Below are 25064 nucleotides of genomic sequence, written 5' to 3'. Positions count from 1 at the left end.
GAGAGCAGAAATTAGATAACTTTTAAGTGTTGAGCAGAGTAAAGTCGTTCTGAATTATATCAGAAAAAGCCGCTGACTAGACCTTACGTAATGCTTCATGTCTGTTTTCACATCTAATGTGGCAAATTCAAGCCATGTCATTAGAAGAAGGCTATGGTACCTGTTCTGGGTAACAAGTTGTCAGCTGCCATTCTTGACATGCTAGTGCTGGCACATGCATGTTATATCTAGTCTATTGGCTGAATTTCGGTAAAATGTCAGTTCATTCTTTGACAGTTATAGGTTTCTGGAATTGTTACTGAGCAGAAAGTATAAATGCTTCAGGTACAGGCTGAGCTTAGTGTTCTGTTTCTTCATATTTAGTCTGAGTTCAAGTGCTGGTGCCTGACAGGATATGCTTGAAAACAAGTCTTGTTCCTTGGCGTGGCCCTTCTGGTGCCACTGGCTTTCCAGCCAAACTGCAGATTAAGCAGTAGGAGGAACCATTGAAGCTAATTTAAAGTATTGCACCAGTTTTCTTGAAACTTGTAGAAATCGCTTGGAGTTAAAGATGTACAACCACAGTCACGGAGCAGTTGCTTTGCTCTGACACTAAGCCAAGGTAAGGCTGGTAGGTGGGGTTGTGCCTTTCTCTGGATTCGCTGGTGTGATTGGAGGGAGAAACTTGGTCACTCTTGTTCACACAAATCTTTTTGACGTGAATGGGCTTTATCAGGGAAGTTGAAGGGTAGGATGTTCTGGTAAGACATTGCAATAGCTCAAAAGATTGCAGCAATTTGTTCAGGCAGAAGTCTACAGCATGGCAATATACCTCCTGGTATACACACTTGCTAGGTTGGGCCATTGCTAGAATACATATATTCTACAGGACTGAGTAGAATATTTAATATGAAAATCAGCAGTACAGTCCCTGAGCTGAAAGGATCTGCCAAACAGGAATTCACTTTAACTTATTAATATAGCACTAATCAGCAGACTTGAGATAAGTGAGGATTTGCATACTGATTGTAAAAGCGCTTTCAGAAGGCCTCCACAAAAGATACTGGTAGGTGGCTTTGTGCAGATACCATCAAAAGAAGTGTTTAAGACAGGTCGTAGCAAACTACTGTGATGGTCCCTAATCTCCAAAACCTGTTCATGTGTGGACAGAGGACTGCAGAAATTGTGTGCTATGAAAATGGAGAGCCCAGTGTAGTCACTGGCTGTTTCCATTGGTTTCTTCACACCTTTGCAACCAGGGGAATACCTAACAGTTTCTTGAGCGCAAACCTGAAATACAGTAATGGTGCTGTTAAAAACAGTCCAGCTCTGAGCCAGAGCATGTTGTCCTGTTGGGTTTGTTCATAGCCAAATGACAAATCGGACAGGGGAGCCGATGTGGCTTAGAACTGGTATAATCTATCCACTTGCAACCACTTTCTTTCCAAGAGCTGCTCTGTGTGTGGGCAATGTGCTTTTTATTTGGTTCTTAGTGGAGAAAAGGAGGCGTGTGTGGAAGAAACGGGTATGTTGTCTCTCTCTGTCCTTTCTTTACCAACTGCTAGAAAGGAGAGGCTGTGCAGATAGCAGCTGTCCTGGTTTTGGAAGTGGAAGAAGCAGTGTGATGGGCTGGGCAGCACGGATTGCTGCAGATAAGGCACTCTTAGGCACCAGTGAGTTTGCTTTAGTAATATGTGCACTTCAAATCTCAGTGTTCCTTTCAACCTTGGACAGCATGTGCAGTCAATGAGAGAAACTGAGATTCACTTTCAGAAAAAGTTTTTAGAAGTCTGGATTACAGGCATCTCTAGAATTCTCTTTCTTTGCTCTTCAGAAGGTGTTTGTGTGCAGTGTAACATATTCCATTGAAACAACGGCTGAGCACATTGAGGGGAAAAGATTTCATTTGAATTTGTGTGAAGTGCTTTTTATATGAATGCAAGTGGGATTATGTGTTTATTATATAGACAGCATTGTTGTCTTAATAAAAATTCGTAATTACAAAAAATCTCTCTTTTTGCAGGGAAAGTTCATTAGGATTAACTTTGATGTTACTGGTTATATTGTTGGGGCCAACATCGAGACATGTATCCTACTTAATGCCATGTCGTTGTAAAATGCAAGGTTCACGATTTGTTTTGCTTTTAACCCTAGAATCTATTGGAATGCAGTGAAAGGGTACCACATGTCTACATTCCTTTGACAACATCCATCTCTTCCTTTGTTTCAAAACAGCAGATCAAATATCACAAATTCAGCGTGCTTCCTCGTGCTCAGAAATTGGATACCCCAAAATTTAGCCCTCTGAAATCTGCTGACTCTTCAGACTAGCCTTAAAACCAGGGTATGTTAAACAGACAAACCATTGAAAGTGTGCTTGCGCTATGAACATTTCTAGAAAAAACACCTTCCTAATCAGAAGCTGAGCTACTGTATTGTGCCAAAAGCTTGGTTTTGTTCTTGTCAGCACTGCAGGAGCAGCTCTCTGCCGGGAAGGAGGTGATGCTCATTATAAAGTGACAGAGCTGGAAGTGCTGGGATGCCTTCTGCTTTCTTAGGTCTTCTGGATACCAGCATAGACTCAATAACATGAGACCTACTAGCAACTAATACTGAAGCCTAATTTAATTTTAGCTTTAAGGTTCGTTTTTATTTATGATTGTGTAAGAACAAGTAAAAATACTTGCACTGAAAGCCTTTGTCTAAAGTTGTTCTCTTCATACTAAAAATATGTGTGTATTTTTTTTTTAGTTTGTTTAGCCTCTTTCCTGGGGGAATAGCAATAGGGTGTTCATAAAATTATGAAATTGGGAGTCTTGGTAAACATTATCGTGTGGGTATGAATCATAAAAATGCTGCAGTTAAGCTTTCATTCCGTTGCCATGAGTTAAACTGCTTAATTTTAAATTCATTGAATGTTTGGAACTATCATAAAATCTAATTTCCCAATAAGGCTGGGAAAGTTCTATAGTTATGCAAAATATGCTTTAATGATAAATGATTTTTTCATTCAGCACGGGAACGAGGACAGTTTTTGCCTTTATGAAAGTTCAGATGAATTGTTTTGCTTAGAGCTTTGTAAAAACAGGAGGACTTAACTCTTAGGGTGTGCTTTCTTCATCATAAGAACTCATTCTTGCTCGTAACCTGTGTTATTTCAAATCCCTGTCCCACGTTGTTTTACAATGTGGAATATCAAGAAATAAAAACTTAAATAACATTACAGCTTATGGCAGTGTATTAGATGCTGTGTGCTACTCAAATTGGATTTGGGAACTGTTTAAAGACAGTGCAGTTTGTATGTAAAAACTTAGTGCTTGAAAGAAATTACAAATGCAGTTCAGATAAAGTACTTTTGAGTTCAGCAGCTGCTGGGTTTTTGGTATGAAGAGATCTGCTCTGACCACAATAGAAGTGATTGAAAAAGAACGGCCAACTCCCCCTCTCACTTCGACTTCAGCTGATCCATTACAGGCACTTGTCAGCTGCGTGTAGCAGGGAAGTGCAGTTGACATCCAAGAAATGACCTTGCTGAAATGAAATGTGGGCTTCTACCAGTCTGAATTTGAGATCTCATTTAAAATTACTGAAAGGTCATATTAGACATAGTCCCGTCATTACTATTAAAGTTCTGTTTGATCTTAAAGTAATTATATAGCCTGCAAGTTTTGTTTGCATTGAATGTTTTTAACCAAAAACTGTAAAGATCCTTGACTAGTTATAATCAGACTTGTTGGAAAAGTCTCGCGCTGTTCGTCAGGCTAAGGATGAGCGGACGTTCCATATCTTCTATCAGCTACTAGCTGGAGCAGGAGAACACCTGAAGTGTAAGTTTGAGGATCTTGTTTTGTAAACCTCTGGCTTCTGCCTGCCGCGTTTGTTATTTCAGTGTTAACACCGTTGTGTTTGAAGTATTCTTTGGTCTTGAAACAGTGAATTTTAAAGGAAGAATGAAAGCCAGGTGGCTTTGTTTTGAAATAACTTCTGTGTTTTATCAAGTATGCTGTCAAGCAACTGTAGCGTTTCAAGCCAGTGGCTCTTACATGACGAAGACCAGTTTGGGCAGCCTCTAGCTGGGAATCACTGGATTGAAACTGCAGTGCTCCCAGCTGATAAATAACAAACCTGGTCAGCAGTGACAGCCGTATCTGTTCTGGACCACGACTTCAAATGGGGTAGAAAAGCAGCCATTTTACAGAAACGTAATGAAACCCTGCAGCCTTCTTCAGCCACTGCAGTACTATGTTGGTTATCTTCTGCTCTGCTTTTTTATTCTTTTCCCCTCTTGGGAACTGGGAATTTCTGTTAGGTTGTGATAAGTGAAACTGTATAAAGGTGCAGACTTCAGAGAACTGATGTGTTTAGCATCCATGATGTGGTAATCATCAATATCTAACCCCATTTCTGCCTGTGTCTGTTACCTTTCAATAGAGATACTGCTTTTAGGATATTCCAAATAGGGATTTGAGATTATGCTAGATCTGAGTTGGGTAATGTTCTGTTTGCAGGCTTAATGTGTTAAAGAACTAATGTAGGTTGCTACAGATGGAGGTTCTGGGTATCTGGCTTCAGTTTCTAAGGTATACTCATATTTTTAGAGTTTCAGAAGCTGTTGTAATGGCTTGTAGCTGTATTTGAGGAACTGATTTTGTAAAGCGTAGTTTGCGCATTTAGTGAGAACAGAGTACTCTGTTGGGTGTGAAGAGCATTTCTTTAGCTTATTTTTCTGTCTCTTCCCCTTCCCCCCAAATACAGCTGACTTGCTGCTTGAAGGATTTAACAATTACAGATTTTTATCTAATGGCTACATCCCCATTCCTGGGCAACAAGACAAGGATAACTTTCAGGAGACTATGGAAGCCATGCATATTATGGGATTTTCGCACGACGAGATCTTGTGTAAGCTACTGAGCCTTTTGAATTTGTAAAGTGTACTTTTTTTTCTCTTGCGCACACACACTTGCTAATTTAATGTCGCCAAATTTAATGTTGTATTGATGTCGTGACAGCCTGCAGCAAATGTTTGCTTAACATGATAAGAGTTGAAATAAAGCCATTTGCCCAAAAAGTGCAGTAGAAACTTTATTTCCTTTCTGAACTCCTACTTAGAGTTTGGAAGGAAACTGACACAAGTAATAGGAGAAAAAATTGTTAAGCTGACCTCGCTTCAATAAAACTGTTGCATATGTCTTTTGTTAACACAGCAATGCTGAAAGTGGTGTCTTCAGTGCTACAATTCGGAAATATTTCCTTTAAGAAGGAGAGAAATACTGATCAAGCTTCTATGCCAGAGAACACTGGTAAGTTGATCACGTTTGTATGGCTGCCTTTAACTTGCGCTGTAGCTTTCTTCCTGGTGTTGTTTTGTGGCATATCTTTAAAAGTACAGAGGAGTCTTCTGAGCTTCCTTGATAGCGTTCTGTGCCAAAAAGAGGCCTTGGCTGTTGCGGTAGTAGCCAAAGGGCAATCATGAAAACCCTCCTCTTCCGTTCTTGTAATGCAGATAAATTTAAGTATCCATCAACAGAATTTATGCTGTTTGCATTGCTTCTAAACTTCGAACAAGTATTTCAGTTGTAGTCTTGTTTATTGCTGTCTACCAAGATTTAAGCACTAGGAAAAAGAGCATACTTAAATCGGTTTGTTTTCTTTGGTTCTTGACAGCAGTTTTCTTGCCAATGATAAGAGCCTTGGCGCCAAGCACAGCTTCCATAGTGAAATGGCTGAACATAAGAATGCTGTATTTAGGAAAGTCTGATTTCTGAAGTGGCATGGCAGTGTCACTAAGATTTAACTTCAGTTTGTCTGTTAGTACCTTCAATGTGATCAGCATTTCGAGGAGCGTATTTCTTCACAAAAGAGAGCTGCTGAAGCAAATCTCAGGTTTCTAATTTGCTACATAGTACCAGCCTTTTAAATGCTTTCATGGAAAGCTGGCTTTGAGAATTGACATCAGTGGAAAGAGCAGTGAGAACCATCGTTCGCAGGACCCGCTGCACAGGCACAACTCAAATTCTTGGCTGTGTCTTGTTTCGTAATTGTAATAAATCACTGTGCATGTAGGCTGCCTGCAATGTCCACAATTTTTGTCATTTCTCAGGGTGGTGGCCTGCTGCCCAAAGTGCTCCAGCAGGCAGGTATGGATCAAAGATCAGTAGTCATTGACGCAACATTTGGCAGGCAGTTGGCACTTTGAGTTTCACAGTGAGGAAAAAGGTTGGGTGATGGATTAGGTTTTTTGTCTTTTAGTGCCAGCTTAGACAACTTCGCTGACTCATTGTCCATTTAGAAGGTATGATGCAGAAAGAAAACGATGATACTTACTTCCTGACTGTCTTACTTTTGTTGTATTGCCATTGTATTTTGGACATAATTTCTGAATTATAATATTGGCTATAAATATTGGCTATAAATATATTGATACTATTAGATACTTACAATGCTGGATACAAAATTCTGAATTATAAAGCAAAGATGCTGAGAAGCTCAGATCATGGTTAAAGCATGTTTCTGTTCTCTTGTATTCAAAAAAGCTTATTTTAGTTGTGGCCTTTTTCAGTATATCTTTCTGAAGACACTGAGTGAAACTGATCTCTCCCTTCTTGTCACCTGTATTGTCACATCTCACTGTAATGGGTTTCCCTAGTGTCTTCCAGAGAAGTAACTGTAGCTTGATAGTGATTCACCTCATTTAAAGGGATGTGTCTGAAACAGGTCAGGTTGGTGTCTCCGTAGGTGGGGAGGAAGTTGCATGGGTAGTGGAGATTTGAACCTATTCGAAGAGTACAGAAAGCAAATTCTACCCTATAGAAAGTAAATATAGATAAAAAAATACGGATTTTAAGTATAGATACAAGAGATAACAAGAAAGCCATATAGCCTTTATGGATGAAGGGGAGGGAGAAGCTGTATTTAGAGAAGACTTTCATGCTTACCAGATTTGGAAGAAGGCTTTCTGCTGAAAGGGCAGAGGTTCATTAGCAACCTCATTAAAGTTCGCGCTTCAACTGTGATATGAGCTTTTCAGTATCTTTGTTTTATAGTAATTCAGAAATTTCTATCCAAAATCCAATAGTAATAAAACACAAGTCAGGATAGTTGGGGCTTTCTACAATTGTACCTTTTAAATGGACCGTCCTCAGTTATAAAGAAACAAGATGAATTACACTTTTTAAGTCTGAGACTAATCAAGCTGTAATAGCGTGAACCAGTCCTATGCTTAGAAGTCAGAGCTTTGACTTGAAAATGGTTTTGTTTCCTTCAGTCAAACCTCTGAAATGGTGGCAGCCGCCGCCTTCACTCTCTGAATTGGATGTGATTTTTAGTATTACCTCTGCTATGGTTTACTATTGTTACTGTTACCTAAGCTATGGTTTATTAGGAACTGGAAATGTAGGGCCAATAAATTCCATGTCATATGTTCATGAAAGAGGAGCAGAGTGTAGTGTTTGGAGTACTGCATGGGGGGCAAAAACCCCTCCTTCCTCTAGACTGTAATCTCTTTATATAGTGTCCGTTATGCCACAGTACCAAGCTGATGCTTACTGCTACTTAAAAATTTCAAGTTCTTGTTTGTTTTTTGTTTGTTTGAAGATTGTGACAGCACTTGGTACTTGACACTTAGGGTTGTAAGTTTTGTCTGAGGTGCCGATGTGTATTTTTATACCTCAAGCACAGAAATGCTCCCGTGTGTAGCTAAAATGAAAGGAGTGCTCAATTTGTGATGCTACCCTAATTTCACTGATGAAGTTGTGTGTTGATTCATGAACCCTCCTAATGAATATACGGCCAGACAGAGAATCTCAACATTAAGAGCAAATAGTAGTGTTTTCAATACTAGCACAAAAGAAGAAAGATACAGAGGAAGCTCTTACATATTTCTATTAAAATCTGTTTTCCAATGCTGATTTGTGAAAATAGATTTTTTCATTTTGACAGTAAAACTGACAGCTGTCAGATAAAGATAAAGGGTTACAGTACTGATGGGAGGGTGGGGAGGGCTTCCTGCTGAAGGGCAACACTTACCCAGGCCTAAAAATACCTTTAGTGTCACTTTCATTTTTAGAAGTATGGAATCATAAACGCCTCACCTCCTGGAAAATTTATTTAGTAAAAGTGATTGATGCAGCAAGAATATGTGATGATGGTGTGGGTAATGTGTAATTTCAAATAACGAACATGACACCAGGAGAGTTCATGCTGTCTAAAGAAAGCGTGCTGCTGCTTGCATTGTTATTCTATAGAAAATATTGCAAGCCCATGTTTTATAAAGTTTTAACAACGTATTTTGATATAGTCTGTAATAGAAGCATTACACTGGCATAGCTGCCTAAACTGAAACGGTTCTTAAACAACAGTTAGTATGATAGAGTTGATGTCCTCATGCTGTGCTTTTTTGTATGGAGATGAGAAAATGAATGTTCCCTATTGAAGTAACCCAGTGAGCGCTTGTAGGTGGGTTATGGATGGTTATGTGACTTCCCTGCAGTTTCATGATATCTGGTCTTTTCTGCACTCCTGTAAGAAAATTCAGTGGTCGACTTCTGTGGAAACTTCCCTCAGCCTTTGAGACGGGAGCCCTGCAGCTGCGGGCTGTGTGGTGGCGGTGGTCTGTCCGCCGGACAGAAGCGCGTCTCCCCGGCTGATGTTTCGACTGGGAGTTCAGTTGTTAAGTTGGCCCACGATGGCCTTTGTGGGTAGCTTCATTGGTGTTTTGAGCTGCTGTAGAGGACTGAAGCACTCTCATTTATTGTTTTGGTCCCCAGTCGCACAGAAACTCTGCCATCTACTGGGAATGAACGTCATGGAGTTCACCCGGGCCATACTGACACCGCGCATCAAGGTGGGCAGAGACTACGTGCAGAAAGCCCAGACCAAAGAACAAGTAAGTGTTGGTGCTTTATAGGCGAAATAAAACTGTACCTCATCTTGATTAGCTCTTAATAAAGAAAATTGGAATAAAGTGTGTACTGCTGTCGACTTTGATTAAGCCTACATTATTAAATATTCTTATGGTAAAAGTCAGTGGTAGAATACAAAAAACTTTCCCTCTTCTTGAACTTATTCTGGTTTTATCTTTTAATGCCACAGTTGTATGTATCAGACACACAGAGCTTTTGGTATTTTTATGGAACAGTTTAAAAACAAATTTTTCATAACATTAATCAAACTGCATGCTGTTTCTACTGCTTGTATTCATTCCTCAGTGATTTTGATCGGAAGTTGCTTTTGGTGACTTCTCCAGGGTAAATAAATTTTCCTGTTTGAATTTTCAGGCAGACTTTGCAGTGGAAGCTTTGGCAAAGGCCACCTATGAACGCCTCTTTCGCTGGCTTGTTCACCGCATTAATAAAGCTTTGGACAGGACCAAACGACAGGGAGCGTCTTTTATTGGAATTCTGGATATTGCTGGATTTGAAATCTTCGAGGTACTTCAAAACACTGCTAATCAGATTTTTCTTTTCCCTGTTAACGTGCATTCAGGACTAAGTTTAGAGCTACTTAATGCATGCATGGTCCAAGGCTGCAGGAGGGTTTTGTTTTGTAGCATGCAAATGCTTTGACAACCCTAAATTACAGTGCTGAAAAGTCATACGTTAGTCTAAATGATTTTTATACATGATGGGTTTTCCTACTGTACATTATTTCATTATGGGTAGCAGAGAACATAAGAGATTTGAATAATGTGTTTTCCAATATTCTTCACAATGTATCTGAATGTTGCAGAGTTTTGGGGAATTTCCTTGTAAGGGCAAATTTTTTACTTCCAGATACATGATAAATCCTGTCACTGAATTATTCTTGCTTGCTAATGTTATTTTTGTAGTTGAACTCCTTTGAGCAACTCTGTATTAACTACACCAATGAGAAGCTTCAACAGTTATTTAACCACACAATGTTTATCCTGGAGCAAGAGGAGTATCAACGAGAGGGTATAGAGTGGAATTTCATCGACTTTGGACTGGATCTGCAGCCTTGCATTGACTTAATTGAACGACCTGTAAGTTTATGCATTAATAATGCTCTAAGGAGAAGAGCTTTGTCTTTTACTGTTGGAGTGTACAGAGATTCGTGTGGAGCTGTCACAAGAAGTGAATTGACTTGAAGGCTGAAATCCAAAGTCTGAAATACCATGTATTAGTAAAAGGATTTGTCCTTATGTGATTTTGCCCTGATGTTAAGTTAGAACACTGGGCTAAAGTTATTAAGCTACTCTTTTTATACTTTTTTCCCTAGTACTGAACAAGTCTTTAGTCCTGTCACTTTCATATTGAACAATGCCATTGCATTACTGGAGCTCAGTTAGAAAGGTTTTCAAGACTTCTGATAAAGTTTTTTCATTTGAGATCAATAGCAAAATTTCTGAAACTTCATTTAGGGTAGAGTTTTCCCCATAAATGTGTCTTGCAAGTAGGAAAGCAGTGTCTTAGAGGTGGTTTTCATCACTGTGCTTTTTAACGTATTCTTCTGGTTGCTCATTATGTGGAAGCTGAAGAGGGCTTCAAAGAGCAGGAGGAGCATCTGGGTTGGGGGGAGAAGAAGGAGAACAAAGATCATAATTCCTGAAAGTTACCATTCTTCACATGTCAGCGCTATGCAGTCGAAATTATTTTATGACCTTTTAAATTAAACCTAGGGCATTGCAGTTACTACTCCCTACGTTTCTGTATGTGTATTCTAGAGTACACATATGTACGCATGTGTGTACACAGTATGTGTATTCGAGAAGGTAAAATTATGTGTATTCTAGAAGCTGCCAATGATGCATTGCATCCTGAAAAGCCTGTGAGCCACGTTGTTGTTTATCTTTAGAGAAGGAAAAGGGAAATCTTACCTTAGTTAAAGGTTTGCACTTTGTGTGTGGAACTTCAGAAAGTTGTGCCTCCTTGGAATGTAAACTCTCTGCCAAAAAGCCGGAGGGGGTAAGTGTGGATGCGTTCAGTATGCAGATGTTTAGGTGAATGTCCTAAAATGTGTCAACTTTTTTTTTTTTTGAAAAGCAAATGTCAGTGCCTTCATAATGGTTCTGTAACTGTGATACGATGTAGTAGGTACACAGAAACATCTCTTGTCAAATGTGTAAACTTTACATTCACTGGAAACTTTTGTAGTATAAATTATTATAAACTTTTTTCTGTTGCTTTCCTGTGTACATCAGTCTGTCTTCCCTGAGGAAGATGATTCTGTCAAACAATTCTACAGCTGCAAAGTACAGGCGTTGCTTGTTCCCTCGTTCACTTTAAGGATAAACAAACCTTCAAGTGGAGCGCTTAAATTGTATGGAAAGAGGGAGTATATAAAGCTGCGCTGGCTGCTCAAGCTCAGCCTCCTGAGTCTTTTTGGGTGCTGCTGCTGGATATCAACACAGGGCTTGGCAAGGGGAGGCTTGGTGGCTGCCACAGTAGCATCAGGTGGCTGGCAGGGAGAATTTTTCATTTTCGCCCACATTAAAGCATGACATTAACTACTGTGGAGATGAGGGTGAGCTGTTGCGTGCATACATGTCACAGAAATGTTTGGAAGGTAACTCTGGAGGTCATCTATTCCAGTCTGTGCTCAAAGCAAGGCTCTAGTCAGCACTAGATCAGGTCACTTATGTCTGGCTCCAATGTGCATTGGAATGAATTTGTTTGGACCAGTCAGTGTTGTTCATTGAACTGGACTCCTCCACAGCTTGTTTTAATTTAAAGAGAATTTGAATCCGTTCAGACAACTTTTTATTGTGACATTCAATGGTGTGTTTTAAATATTAAAATTTGAAATAGATCTATATATGTGTAAAATATTAACATATATTAAATCAAACTGGATTTCAGGCAAATCCTCCTGGTGTGTTAGCATTACTGGATGAAGAATGCTGGTTCCCTAAAGCTACTGACAAGACATTTGTGGAAAAACTGGTCCAAGAGCAAGGAACCCACTCCAAGTTCCAAAAACCAAGACAGCTAAAGGACAAAGCTGACTTCTGCATTATTCACTATGCAGGGAAGGTAAGGGGTAAATGTTAAATAATTGGTTAGAAATGTTGGTTTTGGGAAAGTACTAAGTGGTATAGCTAGCAAATTTAGAAATACTTGTGCAGGAAGGTGGCCTTGTTTCATTTTCTTGAACATATTCAGGAGTGCTCTAAAAGAACTCTTGTTACCAAATAGACAGAACTGAAAAATACAAATAAATTACGCAAATATTTCAGTTTAATTTTGTTGTCAGGTCTTACAGGTGAGTCTTTCAGGACTTGTATAGAAAGGAATCTCTTCTGAACATCTGTGTTTCCAAGTTGATAGTAGTGCTCGAACTAGGGCTGTCAGTGCCTTCTTCACTTTTATTTCCTTAGTTCATTTAAGTTTTTATGTATATCCCCTTTTATGGGTAAGCTGATATCTTTGTTTTTACTGTTAGTGCAATCTTTAATCTTCTGTTGAGGGATGGGGCTCAATGGCGATGTGAACAGGTCCATGAAATAACTGCGTGGTTCTTGTCAGCATTTTGTGGAACCTTCATGATCATCAGGTCGATTCCATAGGACCATGCTATGTAATTAGTTTCTTAAACAGTTAAAACTTAATCCTAGTACCAGTTTTTACCCTGATATTTAGAAGAAACCATGTGAATGATTAACAGCCATCCTTTAATTTTTGTTTAAAGTACTGATGGCTTGTTAACTATTCTTTAATGTCAGTTGTGCCAAGTAGATAATTGTAGCAAAAATTGAAATAAAGAAATTATACATTGTGTTGTTTCGATGTTTAAAACAATAACTTAGAAACAATTAAGTTGTCACTGTTACTGCAGTTAATAGTAGATTAGTTGTGAAAGAAAAGATTACCTTTAGGTAATCAATCAGAATGTGTATTTCTTTCAAAACTAGTATCGTTTGTAAAATAGCTTTTACGACAAGAAGTACTAAGAACGACAGTCTGTTTGGTTTTGGATGCTGGAAGCTTTGAAGTGTGGCTTTTCTTCCAAAGCCCTTATTTAAAAATAGAAAATTCACAGTCTGTTTGAAGCAAAAACTTGCTAGTCTGTATAGAGGTGGTCTTGGATGTACAGAATTTTAGGGCTCCCTTTTGGGTTGGGATGAAACCATATTGGTAGTGTTGAGTTTAACTGCTGAGGTATAGTTTAATTACAAACCACAGAATTGGCTCTTTCAAGATAAGAGCTTTATTTGTTTTCTTTATAGAACAAAGTGTTTAAGTATAACTGCAGTAGTGCAATTAAAAAAAAAAATCATGTTGCAGCACACTCTTAATTTACCCTGCTAATTTAGATGAAGTAATTGGGATCTATACTTGGAGGTGTTTTTACATCTTCACAGTGAACAGTGAAGCCTTATTTTGGCAATAATGCCAGGCTGAAAATGTATACCAGCTTTGCAGGTACTCGTGGATGAAAAGCTGGACACAAGCCGGCAATGCACACTCGCAGCCCAGAAAGCCAGCTGTCCCCTGGGCTGCATCCCCAGCAGCGTGGGCACAGGGCGAGGGAGGGGATTCTGCCCTGCTCTGGTGACACCCCCCCTGCAGCCCTGCATCCAGCTCTAGAGCCCTCGGCACAGGACAGACCTGGAGCTGGTGGAGCGGGACCAGAGTAGGCCCCAGCAATGATCCGAGGGCTGGAACCCCTCTGCTGGGAGGAAAGGCTGGGAGAGCTGGGGCTGTTCAGCCTGGGGAGGAGAAGGCTGTGGGGAGACCTTGTTGTGGCCTTTCAGTACTTAAAAGGAGCTTATAGGAACGATGGGGACAGGCTTTTTAGCAGGGCCTGTTGCAATAGGACAATGGGTAACATTTTTAAACTAAGAGGGGAGATTTAGACTGGATATAAGGAAGACATTTTCTACAGTGAGGGTGATGCAACACTGGCACAGGTTGCCCAGAGAGGTGGTGGATGCCCCATACCTGGAAACATTCAAGGTCAGGTTGGACGGGGCTCTGAGCAACCTGATCCAGTCGAAGATGTCCCTGCTCACTGCAGGGGGGGTTGGACTAGATGGCCTTTAAAGGTCCCTTCCAACCCATACCATTCTATGAAAAAGTCAGACTGCTAAATTTTTAAGAAACCTCCCATTTACTCTTTCGAAAGCATAACAACTTTTTGTGGTACTTTGTTCTAAGGAGGCACAACATACTCATAGCAAGTAAACGTCAAGAAGAGAACAGGAGGAGAACATCAGTATAGTATTTTGAAAGCTTTTTTTTTTCCATGCTGGTAGATTAAAGCTGAAGCTGGTAGTCTATCTAGTCTGATTGTGTGCAACTTGGCTACTCTACAGGTAGATTACAAGGCGGATGAGTGGCTGATGAAGAATATGGACCCCCTGAATGACAACGTGGCTACACTCTTGCACCAGTCTTCTGACAAATTTGTTGCAGAGCTTTGGAAGGATGGTAAGAGATCATGCTCGAAGTACACAAGCTGTTAGCAAATTTTTTTTACCTTGGTTGAGGAGGGGTTTTTTCTTTGTGCCTGTTCTCTCCTCACCCTCCACCTCTACATTGTAAATATCTACAGCCTTTTCTCTATTGTGTAGCACCAAAAGTACAACAAGGAAGCTGGGTTTCACCTATGGTCCCTTGCACATGTACCATTTCTGAGTAGCTGCTTCTCATGTTCGTTGTTTGAACTGATACTCACTTACTACTTGTTACCCTGTGTCCAGTTTCATTTGTAGAATCTTGTCCAAAACTCTTAGTTTGAATTTCTGCAGTTAAGTCCTGGATGTAAACAGCTGTAGTGGTACTTGCTGTTTAATAAAATGTTGTCTTCTGTGAGCACCAGCACAGTTGTTTGTTGTGCAGTGCTGGGTCGTGTCCTGGAAATCCGCATTTCCTAAAATAAAATTCATTAACAGCCGTACTAATGCTTACATATTGCATATTAAAATCAAATGCAATATTTTGCTGTTTTAATTGTACACTGCTGTTTAGCTAGTCTTCCTGCACATCATCTTAAAGTATTTATCAACATTTTTACCAGAATACCCCAAGAAGCAGAAACAGCCAAAATAAATACTTATAAGGACTTTTTCATTATGGTTTTTAACATCACAATATATTAATTAGAATATATTTACATGCCACGGTATATAAATCTTGTAGTTTCTTATTCCAGGAGGAGATTAATCTTGTGATATAGATGATGCTGTAGATTAATACTGAGTTTCCCTCTTATTCTCAGGAATACTTATTTGGCTCTGCTACAGAGAGCAGTTTTAATGAATATATAAAGAACTTTTTGGTTGGGGATCTGCTCCTTTCCTTTTGAGTACACTCACGAAGCAAAAATGTTTTGGTCCAAATATGCAAAACCTGCTTACACAGATAATTGAAATGTGCATGGAATATGTTGTGGCCTGATTGCTTTTGTAGCACAGTTAAGTCTGTTTGCAATTGATAAACCTGTTCTGTATACTAACTGAAGTGTCTTGTGTATCTGCTCTTCTGTCTTTCTGTTTTTGCTGTTTCTCTGCCTTAGAGATTCAGAATATTCAGAGAGCCTGTTTCTATGACAATATTACTGGTCTTCATGATCCACCAGGTGAATGGATGTAAAAACAGTAGGCCTACTAAAGGCAGGGCTGTTGTATCTACAGGAAAACCATTTTTGCTCGTAGGCTTGCATGAACTCTTCATTTCATGCTAAACTTAGGTATACCTCCACAAGGCAAATGGTCTCCGAGTGCATACCTATTCAGTTGCTGCTGCATACATATAGCATCTATGTATTTTATGCATTGCATTTAAGCATTGCAGATAAAAAGGTTTGTTGCTTCCTAGTTCCATGTTGAGATGCAGAATTGCTTCCTAAGCGAGAATTCTGGTAGCTCCAAGCATTTGAGAGAATGCATAAGCTTTGTAACACTATCAAGCTTCTTTCTGCAGTCCAACATTGACGAAACTCTGGAACATTTTAGAACGCGGATGTATTTTTGGGGGGGAGGAGAGCTGAAGAATGTGTTGAAGTATCAGAATGAGTGCTGCAGTTGTAGTGGCGGTAGTAAGTGAAATAAACTTCTTCCAGACTTGTTGGAACTGTTCTTTTTTTTTTAAAAAAAAAAAAAAAAACAACTTAATTTTAATATTTCCATTTGTAGAAGCTGCACGCATTTTTTGAGGTATTGAGAAGTCAACAAATCCACTTATTTGGAATGTCTGTTTGAAGACGCTTTGAATATTTTATGCAACCTCTTCCTGATTCTTCTTACATTCCTCTCCTCAAGTTTAGAAATATGTGTATGTGAAGGTTGTGCCTTCAGATTTTTGATCTTTATTTGGGTTTATCATTTAGTTTGCTACATTACGTGCTCGAGGAAGCTAGTGGTGTTTCCTCTAGTAATTACTAGAGGGCTTGAGTTCAGAGGCTTTAGCCAATGGATGATTGTCCAATCATGCTGTTCAGTGACTGCTCTTAAATGGAAGCCTTCCCTACAGGTTAACTTTAATAATCCTCATTGAAATATAATTGTATTATAGCTGGAGGACAGAGGGGAGCAAAACAAAAGATGCACAATTAACAGATATATTTACAAAATTTTAAAAAGTACATGGCCAAACAAAAGCTGAATGGTGTCCAGTCATCGGTGGTATCTGGTGGGTGCATGTTTCTAACACTTATAAGCTGCTGTGTTCATCCTCTGTAGGACCGAGTCCCAGTAATCTCTATCCCATTTCTGGTTTAGAATTGAATTCTGCTTCAAAGTAAATATTTGGGATATGATCTTATGAACAACTTACCACCTACTTATTCTTTTAACTTTAATAAGCTGCTTAGATTCTTGTGTTCAAAACTGTGTGGAGGATCTGGGCTCTGCTCTATACTGCATGAAAGACTTACAAGTGATTATTCAAACTTGTTGCCCTGTATTTTTTCTGCTTTTATTTTTCCTTTTTTTTATAGACCTTTTGAAAACCAGTTGAGTACAAGCATTAAATAAAATGCTGTCGCTTATTTATTGTATACAGAACTAATTCTGGTAGCAAAGCATAATTCCCTCTGCTTTGGTTTGAAGATATAGTTGCTTGTTTCTGGCTGTCCAGGTTGGATTTCATGGACAACCAATGTATGTTGTGTATTTGTTCAGTACTAAGAAGTGCTAAGTATAATTATTAAGGTGTTAAGCCCTCTGAATATTTTTTTAGCAAGCTGTTTAAATAATTGCTGACATGCACATGGAGTCATGTTTCCTGTTTTTGGCCTAAAAGTTTTAATGATGGCAGTCAGATTTCTAATTTGTGCTTCTGAAGAAGAAACCATAGAGATCCTTAGCCAAAATGTTCAAAAAATCAAAGAAAAATCTCTATTCTGATGCTTTATGGCAGCTTTGAAGTGCTTTGGTGTGCAGTTTTCCTGTTTTGAAACTTGTCTTTGGCTAGGGATGTCTTTGCAGCTGTGTATAAAACTTGGAGGAATTCTTCAAAAGAGCAGACTAGCAGAAGTCTGGCAGATACTTTTTTTTTTTCCCCCCCTCTTGTCACTGAAATAACATTATTTCCAACTCTTCTGTAAATAGTTATGCTTTCAAAACACTTTTGAATATTCAGTGAAACTCAGATTTAATCTATATAATTACCTTAAGTGACTCTTCATTTTAAGCAAATATGCACAGATGTCTAATTACAAATATTCAACCCAGAAATATTTTGCGTTGTAAGAATTCAAATAATTGCCAGTTTCCAGGCAACTTTCTATCTCTTAAAAGCTGACTTAAAGAAAATGGCTTTACTGGTCATGTAGAACTGCAAGTAAAGAGCTGGATATTTTAGTCTGTACCTACTAAAGCTACACTCTCCTGCTGTATAAGTTTGTGGCTTTTGGTTCCACTGCTTCTGCACAGCGTCCCCAGTACATGCTGACTGCCTTGCCTACTGATGGCATCTTCTGTCATTTGTTCCACAAAGCTTCTGCTGCTGCACTGTTGCTCCTCTTTCTGCCTGTCTTTATACCTGACAAATATTGAAGTCCACTTAATTATTTTCTCTTGTCCTTCCCAGTGGATCGCATTGTGGGTCTGGATCAGGTCACTGGAATAACAGAGACAGCTTTTGGCTCTGCGTACAAGACCAAGAAGGGCATGTTTCGTACTGTTGGCCAACTGTACAAGGAATCTCTCACCAAGCTGATGGCGACGCTCCGAAACACTAATCCCAATTTTGTTCGCTGCATCATTCCGAATCATGAAAAGAGGGTACGTACTACAGACCACTCCCCTAATTCTTTTTCTTTAGTAGAGTCTTTACTTGCATTTTGAGGTACACGTGCTGACTGTCTTCCTGTTGAAATCAGAAGCCAGGCTTCACAGTTTTTTGCACTGGTCAAGTATCTTCTTAGTATTTCCCACTTGTCTGCTTACTGAGACAGTTGACTTTGTAGAGGGTAGCCCAAAAAACTTAAACTACAGTCTTTCATGTGTACAAATTAAAATACTAAAAATCATGCTTGGTTTTTTTGTCCAGGCTGGAAAATTGGATCCACATCTGGTTCTAGATCAGCTTCGTTGTAATGGCGTTTTGGAAGGAATAAGGATTTGTCGGCAAGGATTTCCAAACAGGATAGTGTTCCAGGAATTTAGACAGAGGTAACAGCAGGAACACTTTTTTACTGTTTTTCTTTTTTAATGAGATGAAAATCCTTGTTAAATAATTGTAGATGCTTCCCCCATCCAACTGGAAGAAAGTCCAAAACCATTTGTGAGGTCAAAGTGGCTTGAATGTGAAGCAGTTGAATTGCATTGGCCCAGGCTGCCCAGGGAGGTTGTGGAGTCTCCTTCTCTGGAGATATTCAAGACCCGCCTGGACAAGGTCCTCTACAACCTACTGTAGGTGACCCTGCTTCGACAGGAGGGTTGGACTAGATGACCCACAGAGGTCCCTTCCAACCCCTACTATTCTGTGATTCTGTGATTCATTCTAAAGACACTTCTGGAAAAACTTTCTGGAGGGATTCCTTAGCTGTGCACTTGGAGACTATAGCTTTATGAGTGTAGAAGAGTGTAGCTTACTGTTGAATGTAAAGGCGTGTTTTTCATTTGACTTAAAGGTACGAGATCCTTACTCCCAATGCAATTCCGAAAGGTTTTATGGATGGTAAGCAAGCCTGTGAGCGTATGGTAAGTGTTTATACCTCTATATATTGCTAAAACACTGATAAGTTGAAACAAAAATTGTCCTTTCATTGGCATAAAAACAATGTGCTTGCCTGTCCATTTAGATCAGAGCATTGGAGCTGGATCCTAACTTATACAGAATTGGACAGAGCAAGATCTTTTTCCGAGCTGGTGTCCTGGCACACTTAGAAGAAGAACGAGATCTGAAGATCACAGACATTATCATCTTCTTCCAGGCAGTCTGTAGAGGATACCTGGCTAGGAAGTATGTGTGCTCTTATAGTTTGATTTTTCTCATGGTCATCTTAAATTTCATGATAGGAGCTATGCATTAAAACTTTCATTTTGGGAGATTTTTCTTAAGAAAGTGTGTTGTCTGAAAAACTGTAGTTGTATCTGGGGTAAATAGGTGAATATTCACCTAATGGGAAGAATTTGTACCTTGGTTGCATAGCAGTATCTCCTTTATTTAATTTTCCCTTTGACACATGCAGCTGTTTACAGCACAGTGATGGCTGCAAAAAAAAACAAACATCTCTGCTTGGCTGGAGGCTCTTAGAGATACTCTGGAAAGCTGCTTTTTTGAAATTAAAGGACAGTTCAGCATCTCATCCATCCTGATTTTATCTGTTTAAGAAAAACATCTGTTAAGAGTAAGAACAAATAGCATTTGTAATTATTATTTCGAAAATGGTGAATCCAGCTCTTGTTCTTCCCCTTCATATAAGGATTGAGTACTTGTAAATCAGTGCGGTCACTGAAGCTTAAAAATAAGCCTGTTTGTGGTCTGCAAGTGTTCTAGGGTTGGGTAACCTAAAAGTTAAAAACACAGACAGGTGCTCAGCTGTATTTAACATGAAATGTTGTGCTCTTTCTGTCTTCAGGGCCTTTGCAAAGAAACAACAGCAGCTGAGTGCACTGAAAATCCTGCAGAGGAATTGCGCTGCATATTTAAAGCTTAGGCACTGGCAGTGGTGGAGAGTCTTCACAAAGGTTCATTGTATTCTGTCACTTTTTTTGTGTTTTGTAAATAAGTAGGTGCAGGTTCTTACTTGGTCACTTCAAATCTTTGCAGGTGAAGCCTCTTCTTCAGGTCACTCGTCAAGAAGAAGAACTTCAAGCCAAGGATGAGGAGCTAATGAAGGTGAAGGAAAAACAGACAAAAGTGGAGGCAGAACTTGAGGAAATGGAAAGGAAACATCAACAGGTTTGTGCCCAAGATCAACTTTTGTTATGTAGAATGTATATTGCACTATACCTGTGAGGGAGCCGTGTTAGGGAAGCTCTTGTGAGCAAAAGCAGTGTGAGTCAGGAGAGCTGACTCCTTTCACACACTGCTAAAATCTGGAATAGGAAGGTTTAGTATGAACTACTCCTGCAGGAATGCAGAAACATCATGTTAATGAAACGAAACTTTTTTTTTTGGCCTGTCCAAGTCTACAGGAGAATTTCAGTAGCAGTGTCACTTTCCTTTTCATGTGTGTTTTCAGAGTAGGATACTTCTGTGGTGTGCATGTGCTGCATAAGACATGTGGAAGCAATTATGACTATTATTGGACAAAACTGAAAATGAATTTATGCTGATAAGTAACACTGATATTAATTTAACAAATAGGTGGAAGTGTCAGTAAAGCTAGACATGTATTTATTGCTGTGGTAATTTTGAGACATGATAGAGCTGGGATGGATATCTAGAATGGCAAAGTGTCAATTCCAGTTGATGAAAAGGCTGGAAGGCGTGACCTATGGGGAGTGTCTGAGGACACTGAGTTAATCTTAGTTTGGAGAAAGGAGACTGAGGGGAAACCTCATTGCTCTCTCAGCTTCCTGAGGAGGGGATGTGGAGAGGGATGTGCTGATCTCTTCTTCCTTGTGTCCCACGACAGGACATGTGGGAATGGTTCAGAGCCGCCTCAGGGGAGGTTCAGGCTAAATATCAGGAAACATCTCTTTACCAAGAGGGTGGTCAAACACTGGAACAGGCTTCCTAGAGGTGGTGATTGCCCTGTGCCTGTCAGTGTTTAAAAAGCATTTGGACAATGCCGTCAGCAACAGGCTTTAACTTTTGGTCAGCCCTGAAGTGGTCAAGCAGTTGGAATAGATTATTGTGGTAGGTCGCTCCCAGTTGGGACTAGTCTATTGTCAAGTTTAGACAGCAAGAAGTGGGGTGTTCCAGTTCTGTTCTGGTGACTCCAAGTGCCAGCTTCAGCCCAGCTACCCATGGCATTGCTCTGCCACTGTGCAGGGGTGAGCGCGAGAAGCAGTCCAGGGAACAGGCACTTCCCTCGCCTTTTTGCTGCTGGTGGAACACAGCACATGGGGTAGGCACAGTGGGATCTGTCCTTAAACTGGGAGGACAAGTGAGTGAATATTGCTGTAGCCACACTGTGAAAGCTGGTGTCTTCTGGACTACTGATAAAGTCCTCTGCTGAAAGTCTTTGGGTGAGGATATTGACCAGGGAGTTAACTTGGCCTTGAAGTAACTTTGTCATACGTATAATCTCTCATGAGAGACTTTGAAATGTCATTTTTACTGCTTTACTACCTTTTGTGCATAATTGCAGCTTCTAGAAGAGAAGAACATTCTTGCAGAGCAGCTACAGGCTGAGACGGAGCTCTTTGCAGAAGCTGAGGAGATGAGGGCTCGCTTGGCTGCCAAAAAACAAGAGTTGGAAGAAATTCTCCATGATTTGGAGTCCAGGGTTGAGGAGGAAGAGGAAAGAAACCAAATATTGCAGAATGAGAAAAAGAAAATGCAGGGCCATATTCAGGTATGCCTCTTGGTAACTGGCAATGGAAAAGCGTGCAAACAGGACAGTGAAGGATGGGAAAGCTCCCTCAGCATCCCTGGGGCACAGAGGAATTTAGCTCCTTAGCACCGTGTGTAGAATAAAATCAATTTGAATTTTTTTTCTCTCTTCTCTTCTGGGGTTCAAAGTGTGTTTAGCTTCTTGTGGTCTCCAGGCATATGAGGGTGAGGAAAGAAAGAAAGAAAAAAAAAAAGTCAGAATGTCCTGTTGGTAGCTATAGGATGTGCAGATAGAGTATTAAAGGTAGCAAGCACTTCTGAGAGGGGAGGAACTGGGAATGACTGCATGGGGCTTACCTGCTTGCTTACAGGAAAAAAGGCTGGTGGGGTGATGTCAGTTACGAGGGAAATGCTCCTTTTTGACTTAAATCCAGTGAATATCATGAAGAATATTCCTTCTTTGACTGTTATGAAACTAAGACAACTTCATCTCCTCCAAGTTACTTGGGGTTGGTTTTTTTTTTTTTGTGAAAATCAAATGATATAGATGCTTCCTTTTGAATACACAGAGACCTTGAGAAAGGTAATACCTGAGAACTTACCTGTCTTTCAAAATACTCAAGGTACTTGAAGGGGAAATAAATCCCGCATCTCACAGCTCTTGATGCCTTTTAATAAGTGTCCATTAATGTGTAGGTGAGAATTTGTGTTATACTAGGAAGTCTTTGATATAAAGCCTGATTTGATTGGGTTGTCACTAAGTAGATTTTTTTTTAAAGTGCAGAATTAGGAAGGTGAAAGAGTCTGAAGTGAGCGCGTGTTTCCTAGGCAGCAGATTTCAGCTGAAGCTGAAGTACGGAGTATAAAATATCCCATGCATATCACATGGCCCTTAATTTCGTTACCAGATCATTGATGCTATAAATGAATCTAACAAAGTGAATGCATTTTTAGTGTTAGATGGGGCAGGTGGCTTTTCAAAATAGTGGTTTGTTTTGTTTTTTTTTTACCAAGTTAAAAAAAAAAAAAAGAAACCTAACACATGGGTGACCTGGAAAATGTACAATGCAATTGCCTTTCTTCCCAGGACCTAGAGGAACAGCTTGATGAGGAGGAGGGAGCTCGACAGAAGTTGCAGCTTGAAAAAGTGACAGCTGAAGCTAAGATCAAGAAGATGGAGGAAGAGATCCTACTGTTGGAGGACCAAAATTCCAAATTTCTGAAGGTGAGACCAGTATGCGTGGTGGAGATTCTGCTCTTAAGTGATGGTAGTACCAAGTGATAGCTCTCAAAGCATTTCAGGCTGCTGTTGCGTTATCTATAGAGTCTGCGCCTGAAGACTTGTGGGGTTTGACCAAGTGGAAGCTGAGACACTGAGAGCTTTAAAAGGGAGATATTTGCCATGCATTCTTTCCAATTCCATGGGTCTTCCAAACCTAAGAGCTGGAAACAGTGTTTATCATAGCTACTGTTGTTCATTGCAAACAGAGTTCCAAAAGTGTAAAACAAATGCTGTGCTAAAACCAGACCTCCTGTGTGTTCAATTCCAAGTCTCGCTTTCTTGGAAAACAAGTGTTCATGTCTCTGTATGGTTCCAGTTGATCCGTAGTCTTGACAGGTCAGTCACTTGAAATGAAATCTGTATTATATCTGGTGTATGAGACCTCTGTATGGATTTTGTATATTCAGTTATTTGTGTTGCTTAGAGACTATTGTTGTGGAGTCTCCTTCTCTGGAGATATTCAAGACCTGCCTAGACGTGGTCCTGTACAGCCTGGTCTGGGTGACCCTGCTTCGGCAGGGTTGTTGGACTGGGTGACCCACAGAGGTCCCTTCTAACCCCTACAATTCTGTGATTCTGTGATTCAAATTGTATTGTAGAAGTTATTCTTTCTCCCCTTTCTCATGGCTAGGAAAAGAAGCTGATGGAGGATCGAATTGCTGAATGTACTTCTCAGCTGGCTGAAGAAGAAGAAAAGGCCAAAAACTTGGCCAAACTCAAGAACAAACAGGAAATGATGATCACTGATTTGGAAGGTTTGTTCTTGCTACATTTGCTTGTTAACAGGTTGTACATCATGCGAGAAAGGAGTGGATCACTTATTACAGCGTATGCAGTATCTGGTCCAGTCTGCTAAGTGTAACTTATATGTAGATACCTTAATAGCTGTTGCTTTTATCTAAATCTTGAAAGAATAATTTATTGCTTGCAAGCCTTGTTGCATTTGGCTGCTCAGTCTTTCTCGTGTTTAATTTGTTAGCTTTTCATTTTTGAGAATCCATTTTATTTAATGATGCACTCCAGAAATTCATGTTGTTGCATGCATCCCTTAGTAACAAGGTAAAACATCTGTCTCTTGGGAAGGCGCTACACTTTTCTATAATAACACATTAGAACAACACATTTCTGGAAAAATGTTAGTGGGCATTCATGAGTCTTCTAATATTTTTTGAATAAGCAAATCTGAATTGTTCTGCCTTTCTTGATGCTTTGTTTATCTAAAATGGTTCAATTTCTTTGGCCATTTATTTCTGATTGTTTTGCCTGTGTTGTCACAGACTAAATTAGCCCTATATGTAACCTTTCATGATGTTATGGTGGGTTTTTTAATTACTTATGGTTGTAAATAGGTATTGTGCAACATTAATAAACTGCCAAGCCAAAGTTGCAAAATATAAGGCAATGTTGCTATCTGCCCTAATTTGGAAATACTTTTTTCACTTACTGTTATGGGCTGTCTTGCTACATATTTTAATACTGATGTGCTTATGGAAAAATACCAAAGTTTAGTCTTATCTGTGTAGGAAGGTATTGAAGTAATATGAATAATAGATGATTGATGTACCTTTTATTTCAAAAGCCTATTCAGGGACTTTAAGATGGGCATAAGTAAGCTGTACTCATTGGAAAATAATGCTTGAGTAGTTGTGTACTTAAATTGGGACTAGTGTTTCTGAAGATACTTGACAGATGTGGTTGGTTATGGTGATGTTCCCAGAGTGATGACCTTAGAAATGGAAATTAAAGCTTAAATATAAGGCATGCAGCTGCTTGGCTAGTAAAGCACAGTAAAATAATACTCTTTGAGACAATTCAAGAAGCCATGAAGGTTACTCTGCTAGGGTCTTGACACTGGTAAGTACTGAAATTTGGGGGGGGGGAGGCAACAAAAAACCACAAAACCCAAAAAAAACCCCACTAATTCAGTTTACTGTGAGTTTTCCCCATTGCGA

At 39.6% G+C, this 25064-nt stretch overlaps 1 protein-coding gene across 1 annotated transcript in view; it reads left to right on the top strand.

The window, feature by feature from the left end:
• Positions 1-25064, top strand: part of MYH10 (myosin heavy chain 10) — a 106834-nt gene that overhangs the window by 62976 nt on the left and 18794 nt on the right. Inside the window, exons 8-26 of the mRNA XM_075440658.1 lie at positions 2003-2066; positions 3708-3806; positions 4735-4878; positions 5184-5279; positions 8745-8863; positions 9255-9407; positions 9806-9979; positions 11796-11969; positions 14252-14366; positions 15454-15516; positions 17970-18163; positions 18432-18553; positions 19015-19084; positions 19186-19346; positions 19966-20074; positions 20157-20288; positions 21646-21852; positions 22918-23055; positions 23744-23867. Of these exons, the coding sequence (XP_075296773.1) occupies positions 2003-2066; positions 3708-3806; positions 4735-4878; positions 5184-5279; positions 8745-8863; positions 9255-9407; positions 9806-9979; positions 11796-11969; positions 14252-14366; positions 15454-15516; positions 17970-18163; positions 18432-18553; positions 19015-19084; positions 19186-19346; positions 19966-20074; positions 20157-20288; positions 21646-21852; positions 22918-23055; positions 23744-23867 (2458 nt within the window). The remainder of the gene's footprint in view (positions 1-2002; positions 2067-3707; positions 3807-4734; positions 4879-5183; positions 5280-8744; positions 8864-9254; positions 9408-9805; positions 9980-11795; positions 11970-14251; positions 14367-15453; positions 15517-17969; positions 18164-18431; positions 18554-19014; positions 19085-19185; positions 19347-19965; positions 20075-20156; positions 20289-21645; positions 21853-22917; positions 23056-23743; positions 23868-25064) is intronic.

This window comes from Opisthocomus hoazin, chromosome 21, assembly GCF_030867145.1.
Source record: "Opisthocomus hoazin isolate bOpiHoa1 chromosome 21, bOpiHoa1.hap1, whole genome shotgun sequence".
Taxonomy (NCBI): Eukaryota; Metazoa; Chordata; class Aves; order Opisthocomiformes; family Opisthocomidae; genus Opisthocomus; species Opisthocomus hoazin.
Note: the sequence above shows the minus strand (reverse complement) of the source record. Positions and strands in the feature narration are given on the sequence as shown.